We start from the raw sequence: 17,399 nt of genomic DNA, 5'->3' as shown, positions 1-17,399 counted from the left end.
AAACTGAACTTCGTGCTACCTGGTATTTAGCTGTTGCCAGATTTGGCTTTAATTTCTACTTTGAGTGTGAAGTAGTTTATAAACAAGTTGCTCCCCACCTTAAGTGAGTAATTACTACAACATTATAGCTGTCACATTTTTATTTTTATTTTTGTTTTGAAACCATGCATATATAAAGTACGTATCAGTCTATGATCACAGTAAACCAAATCCGATCCCCAGAATCAATGGATTCCACCACTACCTCTCCAGGCTCCGATCCGCTGCCGGCGAAGCTGCGCTTCATGTGCTTTTACGGCGGGCATATCATTCCCCGCCCACACCACAAATCCCTGAGCTACGTCGGCGGCGAGAAACGCATTGTGGCGGTGGATCGCGGCGTCTCCCTGGCGGAACTGCGCCGCCACCTCTCCCACACCCTCCTGAACGGCCAGCGGCGTTTCACCCTCAAGTACCAGCTCCCACACGAGGAGCTTGACTCGCTCGTATCAATTGCCAACGACGAGGATTTGGAAAACATGGTTCAAGAATACGACAGGATTGCCGGCGACGCCGCCGCAGCCTCCCCTCTGAGACCTCGTCTCCGGTTTTTCCTGTTTCCCGACAAGCCTGAAACTGCAGCCTCCGCAGGTTGTCTGCTTGCCGATGCCAAATCTGAGCAGTGGTTCGTCGACGCCATTAATGACTCCGGGTTGGTCTCCAGAGCCTTTTCTGATCCTACCATCGATATTAATACGGTAGATCGTCTCCACGGAATCTCCATCTTCAAGGATAATAATTCTTGTGCAGACTCAGGGTTGGTAGTCAACATTTCCAATCAGGATGTCCAGTCTACACCTGATTCTATAGCAAGGTAATATGCTCCACTTCATCTAGAGTTTGAACAATTTAGGGTTATTTCACTCAAAATGATGTGGTTTCGAGTAAAATAACCCATTTAAAACAGAAAGAACAATAGCTAATCAGCCGGCTAGGTAACCTAGTCAGTGACAGCCTAATCAGTGCCTACACTGCCTAGGAAGTTAGGCCGCCTCCTAAACCACCGATTAGGGTGATACGCTAGGCAGCCAGTCAGTCCTAACATGTCCAAAATTGAATAGTTGGTCCAATTGACACCACTAATATTTGGTTAATAAGGTAATCTATAATCTATGTAATAAGGTAATTTATAATATATGTTGCAGTGAAAGCAGTAGTGCATCTTCTTCTTGGAAGCATATAATCCATCAAGATGCCAGTAATGCCAGTCTTGTTACAAACTGGGAAACTACAAGTAGGCCTTCTGCAATAATGGATCTCAGCTCTCAACTTCTGATGCATCATCCTCTCCAACATCACCTCCTTCACCCTCCACCCACGCACTATATTCACCACCCAACACCACCCGACCCCCTGCCCCTCTCTTACTATCCCATCTATGCGCCACCACCACAACAGCCGCCGCTTCCTCACCAACTTGATCAACACCCTCCTCTCTATGTCTTGCCCGTCGCCCAATCTCCGCCGCCGTACAATTTCCCGGCCAATACTGCTGCAGCGCCGCCGCCAAATGTGACCATCATTCCGCCCATTTGCGCAGCGAACACGACTACCTTGTACGGGCCAGCCGCCGCCGCCGCTGCTGCACCGACTCCGACGACGGTGGTTCAAGTTCCGACCGGAAATCAGTTACAGGCGCAACAATACTTGGGTCTTTCTCAAGTTCCTCCTTCACTACAGCAGCCCATTACCGCTCCTGCTTCTCAAGTCTACTACGCCGCTCAATGTCCGGCGGTGGCGCCACTTCCTTCTCAATACCAGACTGTAACCCCCGCAACTGCTGTGCTAATATCACAAGCTCCGGCGGCTCAGCTTCCCGGAGAGAATTCTATGCAGCAAATAGTAAGTTCACATCCCCTTTAAGGAAATCCAGATGGCGGCCATGGATAGAAAAGCAAGCAAGGAAGTAAGCCAAAAGGATGGTTGCCTTTGTTTGACTCTAATAATTGTTGAGGTTTGACCGTTTCCCTCTTATGTAAAAAAAAAAAAAAAAAAAAAAAAAAAAAAAAAAAAAAAAAAAAAAAAAAACTTGATTAGAACTCATAAATAATTTATTTTTTTTTTTAATTATTAAAATTTGAAGTTGTAATAAATTAAGTAGATTGAGTTAGGTTAAATGCCCAATCATCTAAAAATATGAATTGAACTAACACGACACAACTCACTTGACATTACTAATTTAAAAATATGAATTGAACTAGCACAACACAACCCACTTGATATTACTAATAAAAAATTTTAAGATACTTTTTTACTTTTCAAACATAATTTCCTCTCAACAACACGGATGAAAACTATAAAATTTTTCATTACCATTACTATAATTAAGAAAATCTCTAACTCATTTTCTAAGAAGGAAATGCTTTTAGGAGCACAAGTGAAATACACTTTAAAAATCTACTTAAAAAAAATAATAACTTATTCCTAAATTTCCATTTCCTTCCTTCCCTTGTATTCTTTTATTTTTAGGGCTGAATAAAGGACGAGTTTAGAGAGTTCAAGTGCACGAGTATTCACAATCCAAACGAATTTCAATTAAAATTTTGGATGCCCAATCCGTTTTATTTCATATATAACCCATAAGATGTTTAGGTTATTTAACGCAATAAATTTCTAACTCGGATAATTTGGATTTGTAACCAAAATATATATATATATATATATATATATATATATATATATATATATATATATATTTCTACACTACTTAAATGACAACACATCAAACAAACTTGATTGGCATGAGTAGCCGTGCACTCGGACACTTCGTAGCACCACATCACAAATTTTTTGCATCAATATTTGACAAATCTTGGCAGATTTTGGTCAATCAAATTTTTAAGGCTACAAAATTCTTTACTATTTTTGTTCACAAAAGAACAAACCAAGGAAGAAGAAACTATTACCATGGCCTTTTCATTATCTGATACAAAAATATGGTTATACAGAAGAACAGCAACCCAAGAACAATGGTAATTTGTTCTAGACAATATGAGCAAACTGCAATGAGAATAAAATAAAATAAAATAATAAAATTAAAATAGAAAAGGCCATTGTTGCCATCAAGCATCCAGGAATCAAGATGATATATCAAAAATTAATTAACATCGCTTGCAACTGGAATAAAAGCTGTACAGATTAACAAATCTAGAAAGGGATCCATATTAGACGTTGGTGTGAGATCGCACTGCAGATTTACAAATCGGGCAGGCGTTTTTCTGTAGGAGCCACTCCTTTATGCAGTCGATGTGGTACAAGTGTCCACATTCGAGCCTCCCCATCTCGTCATTAGCTTCGTATTCCTCCTACGTTGATATCGTTAAGTCAATTAAGTGGAATGAAAAAACGAGGAAATACAAATCGTTGTACGGGGGCAGAATTTTGACGGACAGACCTGGCATACGCTGCATTTCTTTTCCATTTCCGTTGGCACGTGTGACCGCCGATTGGTTAAAAAAGGCAGCTCGGTTTTCTGGACACAGCGTGCTATCTCGTCTTCTCTCAGTCCGGTGTTCACATGTCCGATTCTATCTCCGAGTTCCAACAATTCCTGTTTCCCATCACCAATGCGAGCTTATGAATTGTCAAGTATAAAGATTGGGATCTCAGTGCTGCACTATGATTACTTCCCAGTGGATCACCCATCCTTCCTGTAACTGCTAAAGCACGCTTAACCACAAAGTTCTTTAGCTATCTGGTTGTCATATCTTACATAAAACCAATAGCCAAAAAACTGGGTGGTTAAGGCTTGACTTATAGCAGTCATAGGATGGGTGAAGCGCTGAGATCCATCAAAGATATAGTTCTAGACAGTCAATCCTATGTTCATCGAATCATCCTTAAAGCAAACTGACCGACTCACCTCGTATGACATGCTATCAACATCAAGTCTCAAATCCCGGTATCGATCAAGCCCATCCAATCTTCCTCCCATCAAACTATTTTGCAGCATTACAATCTACAATATAATCAAACATCAAATGCTCAAACATAATAAAAAAAAATAACCATTTACGCATTCAACATTTACGAGTAACAATGCAAAGCACTAATAATTTAGCTTTATATGACAGCATAATAGAACCACTAATTAATCTCCATAGACGACAAGATGACAAGATCAAAACACAGTAAAAAGGGCAGACCCACAGCGGAAACCCGCCCCATCTTGTAGGTCATCAAGTCATCATACAAAGTACATTTAAAAGGAATATTAGAATTGAAAACTGCATTATTGGCATAGGTAAAAAGCTAGGATCTTTAGCAAAATAAAGATGAACACCGAAGATGATGATTATAGTATAAACAAACCTCAGCAAGTCCTTCAGGAAAACCATATCTAGAATGGCGGTGATGGCGGGACACGAAATGATCCACACGAGACCTGGGCAATTCCAAGTCCGAGTCAATTTCAAGAAATGGATTGTCCTCTGGGATCACCATTCTCCTAACAGTATATCCAGATCTCTGTAAAATGAATAAGTTCGTAAATGAGTTGACCTCTATGTCTAAAGCCATTGATGATGTTTAATTGTGCTCCATCTCAACTAAAAGCATAAGACCATGACCTTTGGTCTGGCCAAATTGAAACATGTGCTACATCTCAACTAAAAGTTTAAGCTGATAGTTGGATTGCACATTAATGGCTTAACAATATTACACATACAAAGCCTCTTTTGTAATGAGAGAAGCATTCAATCAGCCATATAACACTACATTTAGTATTCTAGTTATATCAAACTAACTAATATTTATTAGAGTTAATGCCACCACGTTTAGTCCTAAACTTTGGTCTTTCCACTTTCAAATTGTTACCATTCGACCCATGACCCATTGTCCTTCAACTTTCAAAATTTAACCAGGATAGAACAAGAGAAACAGATTCAAAGAGAAATTGGATAGTAATTAGTAACCTCTCTTGAAGGAAGTCTATCGCTATCAACTCTCCCTCTCCCCGTGACGGGCCTTCTTGAAACAACACAATCAACAGAGGCGGCGTCAGTGGTGAGCCCAATTCCAGGAGCGCACCAAACATCAGGGACAGCCACACAGCTCGACGACAGAGCAGAAGAGCCGCCATTGTTGTTAGTGTTAATAACCGGAACCGCACAATTGATGATGGGCTTGCTCTTCTTGCTCCGCAGCTTTTTCTTCCTCACTTTCTTGGAATCCCAGTCGGCGGAGGTCCTAATCACCGCCGGAACCGACACCTGCGGCGGCGCGGCGCAGCCCAGTCCCCTGAATGTGGTAAAGTTCTTCTTTTTGGGGGTGAGGGTGGAGGGGGGGTCATGGGTGGGGCTGGTGGGGGAAAATGGGGCAAGAAGAATGGCGGAAATGGTGGATTTGGAGCGCGTGGAGTGGACGGCTTCGGGATTTGGATCTGTGTCAGCACTGGGTTGGTTCTGTTTCGGGTTTCTTGCTCTCCTGTATCTGTTAGCTGTGGAGGTGTCTGAAACCGCCATGGCCATGTTTGTATGCACTGGGGAGAAGAGAGAGAGAGAGAAGAGAGAGAGTTGAAATTCTGGATGAAATGAGAGGAGATGGACTGGACATCCGTGACTTGGAAAACATACTTTCCTCAATCCCAATTTTATGCATTTATTAACACACAAAAATATATATATATATATATATTTAATAAATGAAATTTATATGTTTAATAATTATGTAAAAAATCAAATCTAAAATCCTTTTTGAGTTTCTTTTTCAATTTTTATCCATCCACATGTTTCACATTATATTTGATTCTTGATTTATTCATATTAGATTCACGATTATTAAATTTTCGTCAAATTTGATTCTTCCAAATAATTTTTGTATCAATCTCGATTGATCTTATCAATATTTTGGTTATCAATACTATTATATTTCATTATATCGTCTGTATATTACTTACATTTAGATACCTTATATGATTATTATGTGAAAAATTTTGACTAGAGTTGTCAGATGAATTGATAAAAAAATTTGGTAATTTGCATCAAATACAAAATAATAATAATAATGATTTTTTTCAGACAACAGAGGATTTGAACTCTTAATCTCTCTTAAAGGATAAGAGTGTATAGTCACTCACACCAACCGAGCGGATTATTGAAAATTACATTTGATACTATTATTATTATAGCCTAATAACGTAAATTAATTAAATTAATAGTTAGGAACTAAAATAATTAACGTTTCAAAAGTTTTCAAGTGAAATTAAGTTAAAGTTTTTGAACCTATAATCCCTTTATATGTTGTACCAAAGAAGTAACTTTTTTTTTTTTATCTATTCTATCCATTATGTTTAATTTTGTTAGCATTATAAGCAATTAAAGCACTAAGTGAATGAATTTTTTTTTATAAAAAAAAAAAACAATGAAAATTCTGCATTATGATACATAAAAAATAAATATAAAAAATGGTAGGACAATATTTCAAAATTTTCATACAATAATCAATAATGATATATTTTCCTTCTTATTTTACATCATTTACTGGGGTAGATCAATTTATGATAACTAATGAATAAAAGAATTTTATTGTCACGCCAAAAAATAAACATTAGAAGGTAAAATCGGAATGAGAAAATAACATTATTTTATTCATAACTTAGGTAAGTAATTCAACACGTACTGTTTCTATTACATATACTCTATATTTCTACTCTCTTACTTTGACTCTATGTGACAAATGACAATTGATGATTAGTTATCTTCACCATATGGGTCCCAATGAAAATATCAACATCAAAATTTTGTGAGAGACAGTAAAAATTAGGAGTAGAAGTAGTATTTTTCTATTTTTTATTTGTCAAATACAGTATTTTTTTTACTAGTTTTACTATGCGGACTATCAATTTCTACTCCATGATATGGCAAACATGGATAGGATATTTTCACCTTGTGAGTCCAGGAAAAGTTGTCTACATCCAATATGAGAAAATTTCAATTTTGGTCCACTGACCGTTGGAGTTGTGTTAATTGCAACACTTGACTTTCAAAAATATTAATTTAGTACCTTGATTATTCAATTTCTATCAATTTTGGTCACGCCGACCAAATTGCCAGCCAAATCTCACCGGAAAAATTTAATATGTCAAATAATGAGGGTATTTTAGTCATTTTACTCACCACCCCTTTCTTCTCCGATGAACCCTCTCCATTTCCGGTGACCAACAACCTTGATTTAAAAACCCCATTTCCGGCGACGGAGAGGTATTTTTGCAGCATTTGCGGCGTTTATTTCCAGAGCCATCGTTCATTGGGCATCCATAGCCGCCATCACACTAAAGCAGCTCGGAAAATGCTCCCCAGTAAAGTCGATGAATCTTCTTCTTCTTCTTCGTCTGAGGATGATCACGACGATGAAGATTATGACGTTAACGAAGATTCAAAAGAAGAAGAAGAGGCAGAATCGGAAGCGGAGAAGAGGATGGCGTTCAAGTGCCCTTACAATTGCGAAATGGTTTTCCGGGGTGGGAAGGCGCTGGGTGGGCACAAGCGACATTGCAGAAATAGGGCCGCCGCCGCTGCAAGACTCGCCGGAGGTCATGGCCGGGAAGCCGCGGCCGCAGATGAGGACATAAATAGTGGCGGCGACAATAGAATTAATAATAGGCTTGGATTCGATTTGAATGAAGTCAGAAGTCCCAGATTCAGATGATGAATATAATGCTGTAGAATAGAGGTGAAGATCGATCAAAAATACTAATTTAATTAAGCTTTTTTCCTGCTGGCGTTAATGATCATATATACTTCTGCAACTTCTGAAGCTCCATGTGTTGTTTGATTGAATATAATCTATATATATGGAAGTGAGCTTTAGGATATAATTATTGTTTCAACCTCTCTTTATACTATGTGTTGAGTTTTTAAATCAAGGTTGTTTTTCTTCGCTGGAAATGAGAGAGGCTCATCGGAGAAAAAAGGGGTGGTGAGTAAAATGACTAAAATACCCTCATTATTTGACCTATTAAATTTTTCCGGTGAGATTTGATCGGAAATTTGGCTGGCATGACCAAAATTGATAGAAATTGCATAGTCAAGGTACTAAATTAAGATTTTTGAAAGTCAATTGTTACAATTAACACAACTCTAATAGTCAGTGGACCAAAATTGAAATTTTCTCATCCAATATGTATGAGAGGAGATAAAAGTTAGGAGTAAAATTTAAGTCTATTTTTTAACTACAACATTGAAAAAAATAAAATTAAAAAAAATGAATAAATATTTGAAGAGGGAGAGAGAGAAGAGGGCAAGGAGGTGCTTAAAACGGTGGGAAAAATAAATAAAGCAAAAAAATGGATTGTTCTCTTTTTTAGATTACAAATTAAAAATGGTGAGAATAGATGGGGCCAAGGAGATGTTCAAAATGGTGGGATAAATAATTAAAGTAAAATTTGGATTGTTGTGTTTAAATGATTATCAGTTGACAGTTGTGGAATGGGATTGAAGTAGTAAACTTTATTTATGGGGTTGGGTTAGGCTGGATTTCTCACTATTTCTTGCCTATATATCACTCTCTATATGCATATATCCAACCCTTTTATAATTACTACTGTTAACTTTGGAATGTGTTAATTTAGCTTTTGCTTTTTCTATGCTTTTTTAAAGTCATGAAGAATACCATAATGATATACTATTATAATATCTATCAAATTTTTTACACCACTACTAAATAATATTCACTCTATCACATTTTCACATTACTTTAAGTAAAATGTTATATGCACTCAATTTATCTTTCTCAATGACTTTGTGGTCCAGTGACATAAAGTAACTTTTCCAAATAGGAAGTCATGAGTTTGAGTCCTAGTGGGACGGTATTAATTCTTTGTGCTTCAATAGATTGAGAAATCGGTAGTAATCAAAAAAGTATTTTTTTTTCTAGTATGACAGACCATGAATATGCTAACCAACCATTAATTATTATTTTTTTAAAGAGAAAGTTAAACCATTCAAATGATGTTAAGTTAGGAGGTGAAAAATGTTGGAAAATAAATTATGAAAATATAGTATTACTCATATTTTTTATCAGATTTTTTTGAAATCCCATTCATTTAAAATTTTAAATAAGAGTAATGCTACACATCTCTTATATTTCTCATTAAATATTTCCCTTTTGACGTAACATTATCTTATTGGACAACTATTTTTATTTAACTAATGGTAAGGTCAATCAATTTATGAAATGTAAACCACATAAGAAGGGGAAACATTGAAGCCATTTGAAGGGGAATTCAGAGAGAACAAAACATTTAAAAATGAGCAATGAGGAATATAATTTTATAATCTAAATCAAATAAATATTTGAAGTTCAAACTGTATTGCTTTATATATAACAACAACAACAACAACAACAACAACAACAACAATAATAATAATAATAATAATAATAATAATAATAATAATAATAATAACAACAACAACTATGAGATATAGTCTGACAAAGTCGAAAAATATGAATTATAAAAAAAAAAGTATAATAACAATAATAATAATAATAATAATAATAATAATAATAATAATTTTCTTAAATAAAATAAATATACTTTAAACTCTAAAAGAAATTAATGTGTAAAAAGAAAAATCATCACTCCACATCCATCCCATGAATTGGTGTAACGTTAAGCTATACTAAACCGGGGATTTTTTTTTTTTTTTTTTTTTTTTTTGTTGTGGAATTCAATCCCCCCGATCCTATTGCAGCTTTGCTTTATTAATACAATTATTTATTGGTTGGCTTTCAACTAAACCGGGGATTAATCTATATATTTTGTAATGAATTTTACCGCATCTAACAATATTATAATTTAATGTTATCTTATATTTTTGAATAACTGTATTTCTTTTTATAATAATATTTTTATTTAATTTAATAAGACATAATATTATAAAAATCCCTTCTGATCTAGTGCGCTTATGTGATCATGTGAACTAAGCCTAGTTTGACTATTTAGGAATGCTTTGGTTGAGGTAAACCATAACTTACGCCTCAATATGTTGAAATCCACTTCAATTTATACTTATGCAATAAATTATAGGGATAAGGTACAAATAACAGCAATTATGGTCGCTGTCTAAAAACGGTGCAGTTTCTTTAAGTAAAGAAACGACGCGTCGTTATAGTTAACAGAGCGTGCATGTTTAATGTATTAATTATTAACTGAAACTACAGTGTATCTAAACTGACACTGCCTCACGTATTATTTTTATATTATCAAGTGAAATTGCAATTGAAATGAAATGAAACTGTAGTTGTGTTGAAATGACACTACAATGTATACAAAATGAAACTGAATTACAGTTTCACATATTTGAGTGTATATTACCCAGCGAAATTGTAGTTATATCAAAATGATATCGTAATTGTGTTGAAATGAAACTGCAGTGTATATAAAATGAAACTGAATAATATTTCACATATTTTGAGTGTATATTATGCAATGAAGCTGTAGTTATATCGAAATGATCATGTAGTTGTGTTTTAATGAAACTATGGTGTATATAAAATAAAATTAAATAACATTTTCACATATTTGAGTGTTATAATATCGAATGAAACTGTACTTATATTGAAATGAAAATGTAGTTATATCGAAATGAAACTGCAGTGTATACAAAATGAAACTGAATAATAGAGTTACTTTTTGCGGAACGGCCCGGACCTGCGCGAAACGGGTGCCGTTTCTTTTCATTATGCATAATCCATTATGCACCGCGGTGCACGATATAATTTACCTACAAATAAACCACTGAATTATTTGGGGATATCAATTAAGCCATCGAATTCGAATAAATTCATCCATTTATGAACCCTGAAAAAAAGAGCAATTAACATTTTTAGCAGGTTAACAATAAGTTTGTGTTGATTGGGATGCAATGTGTATTTATATTTTGTTCCTGATTTAAAAATATCGCAAAAGAGAGAAAAAGTGCAAAATAGAGAAGCAATAGTTGCAGACGCGAATGAAGAACCGAAGAAGAAAATAGAGGAGAGAGAGAATTAGGGCTTTCAATTTTGACTTCAAAGGGTCAAAATGCTTACATGTAGAAAAAAATATAAATACACATGTCATCCCAATCAGCACAACACATGTTGTTAACCTGCTAAAAATGCTAATTGTTCCTTTTTCAGGATTCATGGATGAATTTGAAGCTTATTCATATTTAATAGCTTAATTGTTATCTCCAAATAGTTCAATGATCTATTTGTACTTTTTCCCTAAATTATAACTTAATTATCCCAGCATTTTGGAGTTGTGGGTAAGCACAAGATCGGATCTCTGATTTTTTTATTTAATATTATTATAATTATTATTTTTTGGATAAGAGTTAGACTTTACGAGTGGGACAAAGTTTGTGTATGGAGTTTTTGGGGGCCAAATTATAACTCCACTATTAGGAGGATTTGCAATAATCATTTCACATGGCGTTTGATTGGAGAGGGAGAATTACGTGGGAAAAGAATTGCAATTCTATAGAAGATGAATTACTGGAAATAAAGTGAGAATTTAAATTCCAGTGTTTGGTTTACAGGAATAGAATTACTGAAAATTTCAATTCCAACGTTTGGTATACATGGAAATTAAAAGGGATTAAGTAGTATAAAGTCAAAAATGTCCATTGTTGTTGTTAGGCATTAATTTTAGGTTAAAAAAAGGAATGGGTAATTTTGACTCATCACTATCTTTTTTTTCTTCCTAATATCCCATGAATTAAAATATCAGGGGAGACATGAGATTTTAATTCCATGAAAATTGGGGAATTGCAATTCCATGAAATTGCAATTCCTTTCAACCAAACAATGAAATTTTGTGACCTTTGAAATTAGGTGAGAATTAAGTGGGAAGGGAATTTTTAAATTCCCTTCAACCAAACACCCTGTCAAGGGTGAGACTGTATTAATTCATTTAAGGGAAAATGGCACTTTTTCCCCCTGAGTTATATACCTATAGCATTTTTTCCCCCTAAATTATTGAAGTGGCTGTTTTTCCCCCTGAAATGTTAAATGGACATATTTACCCTTAAACTAAATATTTAATTTATTTTTTTCTCCAACAAATTATGACCATAATTTGGTTCAAACTAAACAAACACTATAGCAACCAAACCGAAATATTCCAATTACAATTTAGAATCGAAATTCGATATTTAGAGTTTATTAAAATCGTGAACCGGAACGGACGGTTCATGTTTCGAACTGAAAAAATAAAATACATTTATTGTTGAATTTAGACTATTTTAAAATAAAGACGGTTCAATAAATTGACATTTAAATATTGGGTTCTAGATCTGAATCATAACCGTAAACTATTAATTCGATTGCTTTAGTATCTGGTTCAATTCAAACTGAACCGTGATCATCCCTACGTATACGCAATAATTTGTTGGAGTAATAAAATAAATAAAATGTTTACTTTAAGGGTATAAATGTCAATTTAATATATTAGGGGGGAAAAGCACCACTTTTAGAATAATTGAGGGGACTAATGTGCTTACCTAAATGATTGAGGGGGAAAAAATGCTATAAGTATATAACTCAGGGGTAAAAAGTGTCATTTTCCCTTCATTTAATTTATAAATACAAATATATTCTTCCTTTACCCATTTCCCATTAAATTAAAATTTTCTTTTTGGTTATCTTGCTGAAAAAAAAAAAAATAGCATAAAATGACCTATCTCACCCCTCTAAATTTGTGTTCAAAATTATTGTTCTAGTTTGTTGGGTTTAATTGTTTGAGTACACTCACACGGCTTGCACTAACCCTTTTCCTTCTATTTCTTGTGCTTGTATTTTTAGAAATTATTATTTGCATAGTATTTTTTTCCTATATACGGAGTATATATCTTCTCGAAAATTTTACAGGATGTATAGTACGTCTATACATATTAGAGGCTAGTGGTTTTCTTTAATTTGGTATTTGGTTCTTCTAATAAGAATTAAGATTACGAAAATCATTTTTTGAGTTTTTCAATGTTTGACTATTTAAAGAATATATAGTCAACAAAATAATATTCAATAATCAAATAAAAATTAATCTTTCGATATTTTTACTTCAAAGATATTTTATAGACATTTTAAGTTTTTTTTGAACCAATATGGTATATATTCATATGTGATGTTGGTAGCTGTTTAAATTTTAATATCTCTTATTATATTCATGTAAAATTAAAATAGGAGAGATATCATTATGCCAAAATAAATAAATAAATAAATTAAAAATGTTATCATTGAAGACTTGGCACCACAAAAATTTCCATGAAAGGTTTTATAACGTCGGTGCGAAGCATGAATAAGGAGTATGGGTCCAAGCATGGCGCTTTTCTGGGACATATTTGATGTTGCCACCTTCTGATGAATTTATGAGCATATACTGTAAAAATTTTAAAACAATAGCCAACTAGGTTTCCAATTAGGAGGTTGCTTCCCGTGCGGATGTGCGGTGGATTAATGTGCGTGAGATTTATATTTAATGTGTGTGAGATTTGTACTCAATGTGCGTGAGATTTGTACTTAATGTGCGTCATGTTAATATGCGTGAGTTTTGTACTTAATGTGCCTGAGTATTGTGTTTAATGTGCGTGAGATTTGTGCTTAATATGCGTGAGTATTTCATAATTACGAGCTCAGAAGGAAGCAGAACAGAAACTCACGCACATTAACGCCCAAGCTTCTTGTTACTTCTTCCTTCAATTTGGTCATGGATTCTGGATTATCAGCTACCTTCAGTGCAGTTGAATGTTTATATAGATGACGCACACACAGTAAAATTTGCACAGCAGCTAAGTGTGGATTTTTGTTGTATTATTCCCATAATTCTTAACAACCATAGCCCGCCTCCGCATCATCATCATTAGGGAGGGGGCAATGGCTACTGGGGATGGGGAAGAAGCTGACATTAATATTTTCTGCTGCTTTTACACATTTACGCACATTAAGTACAAATCTCAGGCACATTAAGCTCAACACTCACGCACATTGAGTACAAATATCACGCACATTAATCTATCGCACATCCGCACGAGAACCTTTCATTATATATATATATATATATATATATATATATATATATATATATATGGGGGGGTCAAACTGACCATTTAACTTTCAGTAAAAAAGTAATTAAATCTTTTAACTTTAATGTTTTAGTTACAAACTTGAATTCTTTAAAACTATACAATTAAACTTTATTTATAGATAACTAATAGGTTACCAGTAAAAAAATTAAATAAATACTTTTTTTTTTAGCTTTTAGCTATCGCCGTTGACGTTCGTAGCCCCCGCAGAACGTCACCGCCTCTAACCTCATTCTAAACTAGAAGGAGGCGACATCCTCCCTCCTCCTAGATCCGAAGGAGGTGATGTTGCCTCCTTTTAGAACAGAAAGAGGCAGCAACTGTCACCTTCTGCAGAAGAAGTTCATGGGCGGCTGTGATATGAAGCACCTATTGGTGACTTCTGCGCTAGTGTTGGTATTGTACATGAGTATACGACACTTTCCACATCTCAATCGAATGGTGTTACCGAATGGAAAAATTGCACATTGAAAGAAATGATGAATGCAATATTGATAAGTTCGGGTCTACCTCAAAGTATGTGAGGTGAGGCGGTTTTAACAAGCAATTACCTTTTAAATAAGGTTCCCCGCAAGAAGCTCGATAAGACTCCTTACGAGTTGCGAAAAGGTAGGAAGCATTTCTACCAATACCTGGAAGTGTTGGGGTGTCTTGCTAAAGTATATGTGGGGTCCACTTCCAAATCGGGTCGGGTCAAAGTGGATTCACACTCTTCGTATTGAGATGAAGAAATTGATATATTGTACATTCAAAACGGATAATGGGTGAATGAGAAATTGATTATCAAAGTAGACTCATTTAAGTTGAAAAATGAAGGTAGAAAGGTTTTGGGAAAACACTTGTCCCACATTGGTTAGTAAAGTGGGTTTGCACCACTATATATACAATAGCCTTTTAAAAGTATGTTAAATTGTATAGCATAGAGATTCTTTTTCGCGCTCAGGCGGGTGCAAATCAAATAATGATGAATCTGAAAAAAGGCTTGACTCGTGTACTTAACGACACGAATGTCGCGTTTTGGCAGTATTAATTCTTCCAATTTAATTTTGAGAATTGAACTCTCAAAATCTTTGTTTTCTCTCTTCCTCCCTCAAAATCATTTTCCTACGAAAAAATTCTGCCAACACTTCCATAAAAGAAACGAAGTGCTAGCATGTTGTTCTAGTTCGCTGAGCTTTTAGTTTGAGTGCTCAAACTTTAATTTGTGATCTATTTTATTTTGGGAGACTGACGCTACAACACTCCTAGCACCCTCGGGGAAGTAACGAATTAGTTTTAAAGAAAGTGTGTTACACACAACTTGAATCTTTTCTCTTGTTTGTTAGATTTATTTTCCAAAAATTAAAATAATATTTTCGTATATATATATATATTTGGTACATCAACTTATTTAACCCTACAAAATATACATAAGTGTAATAGGCTAATAGGTACTATCATTATTTATATTAAATTATTAATCGACAGCATATAAAATCTAAAAGTATTTACCTTTTCTAGACCAAACAATGTCACATAAACAAATAGTAAAAAACAACTGTTGACAAAATTGGATGGGAATAAAGATGAAAGCAGAAGATCAGAAAATCAAGAACACAAGGTTTAGTGAGATTCGGAAGTGTGCTTATGTCATTGGGAGTGATGCAATTCTTTTATTAATTCAGATTATACTGCATCTCTAAAATTACAATCGCAGTATTTATAACTCTAGACTATCAGCTAAAAGTAAAAATATAAAACTTCGCTCAAAGTGATTTTTTCGATCAATTTTTTAAAAAAGTCATTCAATCAGCTAATGTTATTAACTAGTCAAATTCACTAATCCAATTAGCTAACAACTATTTACCAAACACCCCTTTGTTAATTAATGTGACATGGTTTAATGGATCAACAAAAATCAGTCACAATTTTTATTTATTTATTTACTTTCAATAAATAAAGATATGGTTTACATTTCAACAATAGAGAATAGGACAAACATTATTATTATTGAATGCTACTGACTCTATTAGATTGTATTATTTGTTCAAATATACTTTCTCAACCTAATAAAGTATACAAAGTCAATAACGCCTCCACTAAGGTTCAATCTCATGACTTTTCACATAAGAAAAGTCACTACATGTCATCTGAGCACAAGTGCTTGGCTGACAAATATTATTTAATTATTTATTGGTTATCATTTCGCTTGCCGCGTTTCATTTTTGTCGCTTAAACAATTACACTTATAATTTTATGAATATTATATTTTAAAGTACATTCAAAGATTAATAGTTTTTGAAAGTATAAAATTTAAGTCCTCAATTGCAGGTAAACAACTGTTAGGTTGGATGATGTCGAGAGCTCAATTAATAAGCAACTTTTCATCAACTGACAACCAACTTATAACGTAACACATTAATACATTATTGATTTGCCACTAATAATTGTTATCATAAAAACAAATTATTGATCAATACCAATATTTTTTGGATTGTACGGATCTCAAAATACTTAGATTCTTGACCACCTAAACTTGATAAAAAAAATGAAGGTTTTGATAAGAAATGAGCGTAGTCCCAACTACTTTTAACATGCGTAAAAGTCCTCCTCGTAAATTCTGACCACCTGTTAAAGTAGTACAGTTGAAATTTCAAACTACCTCTTTAATGGTAGAAACGTTTTGATCGCATAATGCGTCAACATGGACCCTAATAATTCAACCAAGTGAACCAACAATGGTTAGAAAGTCAAAAGCATTTTAGCCCTAATAACCATGACAAAAAAATATTGTTGAACTTTTTTTTTTTTTTTTTTTTAAATATTGTCCGAGTCTAGTTGTCGGACTCTAACAACCACCTAGAAATCCAGGTAGATGAGTTTCTCCATTGAGAAACTACATTGTCTGAGTTTCTCTACTGAGAAATTTAGAAATTAAAATTTAAGCGTTCTTAGATTTTTCATTGATACTCGGAAATGAGACACAAAATTATACTCCGTAATATTATTTTGTTGTTTTATGATGGTATGTCCATGTCCAACTAACCATCATTCCAATATCCCATGTGTTTGCTCCTGTAACTAATTCATTTGGCATCACAATTATTCACACAGTTTACCCATTACTTCATCAACCTAAAATTAAAATCCCACATGTACAACATACATTATATTTAACAAAATAATCGGCATTAAATACGTACCATCTGATCTGACATGCATTTACGAAACCTTATAAAATAATGCATGTGGACTTTGGAGGGAAAAACAGCCTCGATCTGTCGTCCTATGAACCTTTACAGCCTCTTCGTTGACCTG

The 17,399-nt window shown here is 34.3% G+C and overlaps 2 protein-coding genes across 2 annotated transcripts; one reads left to right on the top strand and one right to left on the bottom strand.

Annotated features, from left to right (window-relative positions):
* The first annotated feature begins 219 nt into the window (after positions 1–219).
* On the top strand, positions 220–1,943 carry LOC109163204 (polycystic kidney disease protein 1-like 3). The gene is made up of 2 exons (XM_019311966.1): positions 220–853; positions 1,185–1,943. Exons 1-2 carry the CDS (start codon positions 228–230, stop codon positions 1,900–1,902), a joined length of 1,344 nt encoding a protein of 447 aa, XP_019167511.1. The 5' UTR covers positions 220–227; the 3' UTR covers positions 1,903–1,943.
* A 1,022-nt stretch (positions 1,944–2,965) lies between these two features.
* LOC109163205 lies at positions 2,966–5,611 on the bottom strand. Its single transcript, XM_019311967.1, has 5 exons — positions 4,953–5,611; positions 4,351–4,506; positions 3,902–3,997; positions 3,434–3,589; positions 2,966–3,344 (listed from the first exon to the last, which is right to left on the bottom strand). The coding sequence occupies exons 1-5, from the start codon at positions 5,505–5,507 to the stop codon at positions 3,204–3,206; spliced, it is 1,104 nt and encodes a 367-aa protein (XP_019167512.1). The 5' UTR covers positions 5,508–5,611; the 3' UTR covers positions 2,966–3,203.
* Between the last annotated feature and the right edge of the window lie 11,788 nt (positions 5,612–17,399).

This window comes from Ipomoea nil, unplaced genomic scaffold (genome assembly GCF_001879475.1).
Source record: "Ipomoea nil cultivar Tokyo-kokei standard unplaced genomic scaffold, Asagao_1.1 scaffold2975, whole genome shotgun sequence".
Classification (NCBI taxonomy): domain Eukaryota; kingdom Viridiplantae; phylum Streptophyta; class Magnoliopsida; order Solanales; family Convolvulaceae; genus Ipomoea; species Ipomoea nil.
Note: the sequence above shows the minus strand (reverse complement) of the source record. Positions and strands in the feature narration are given on the sequence as shown.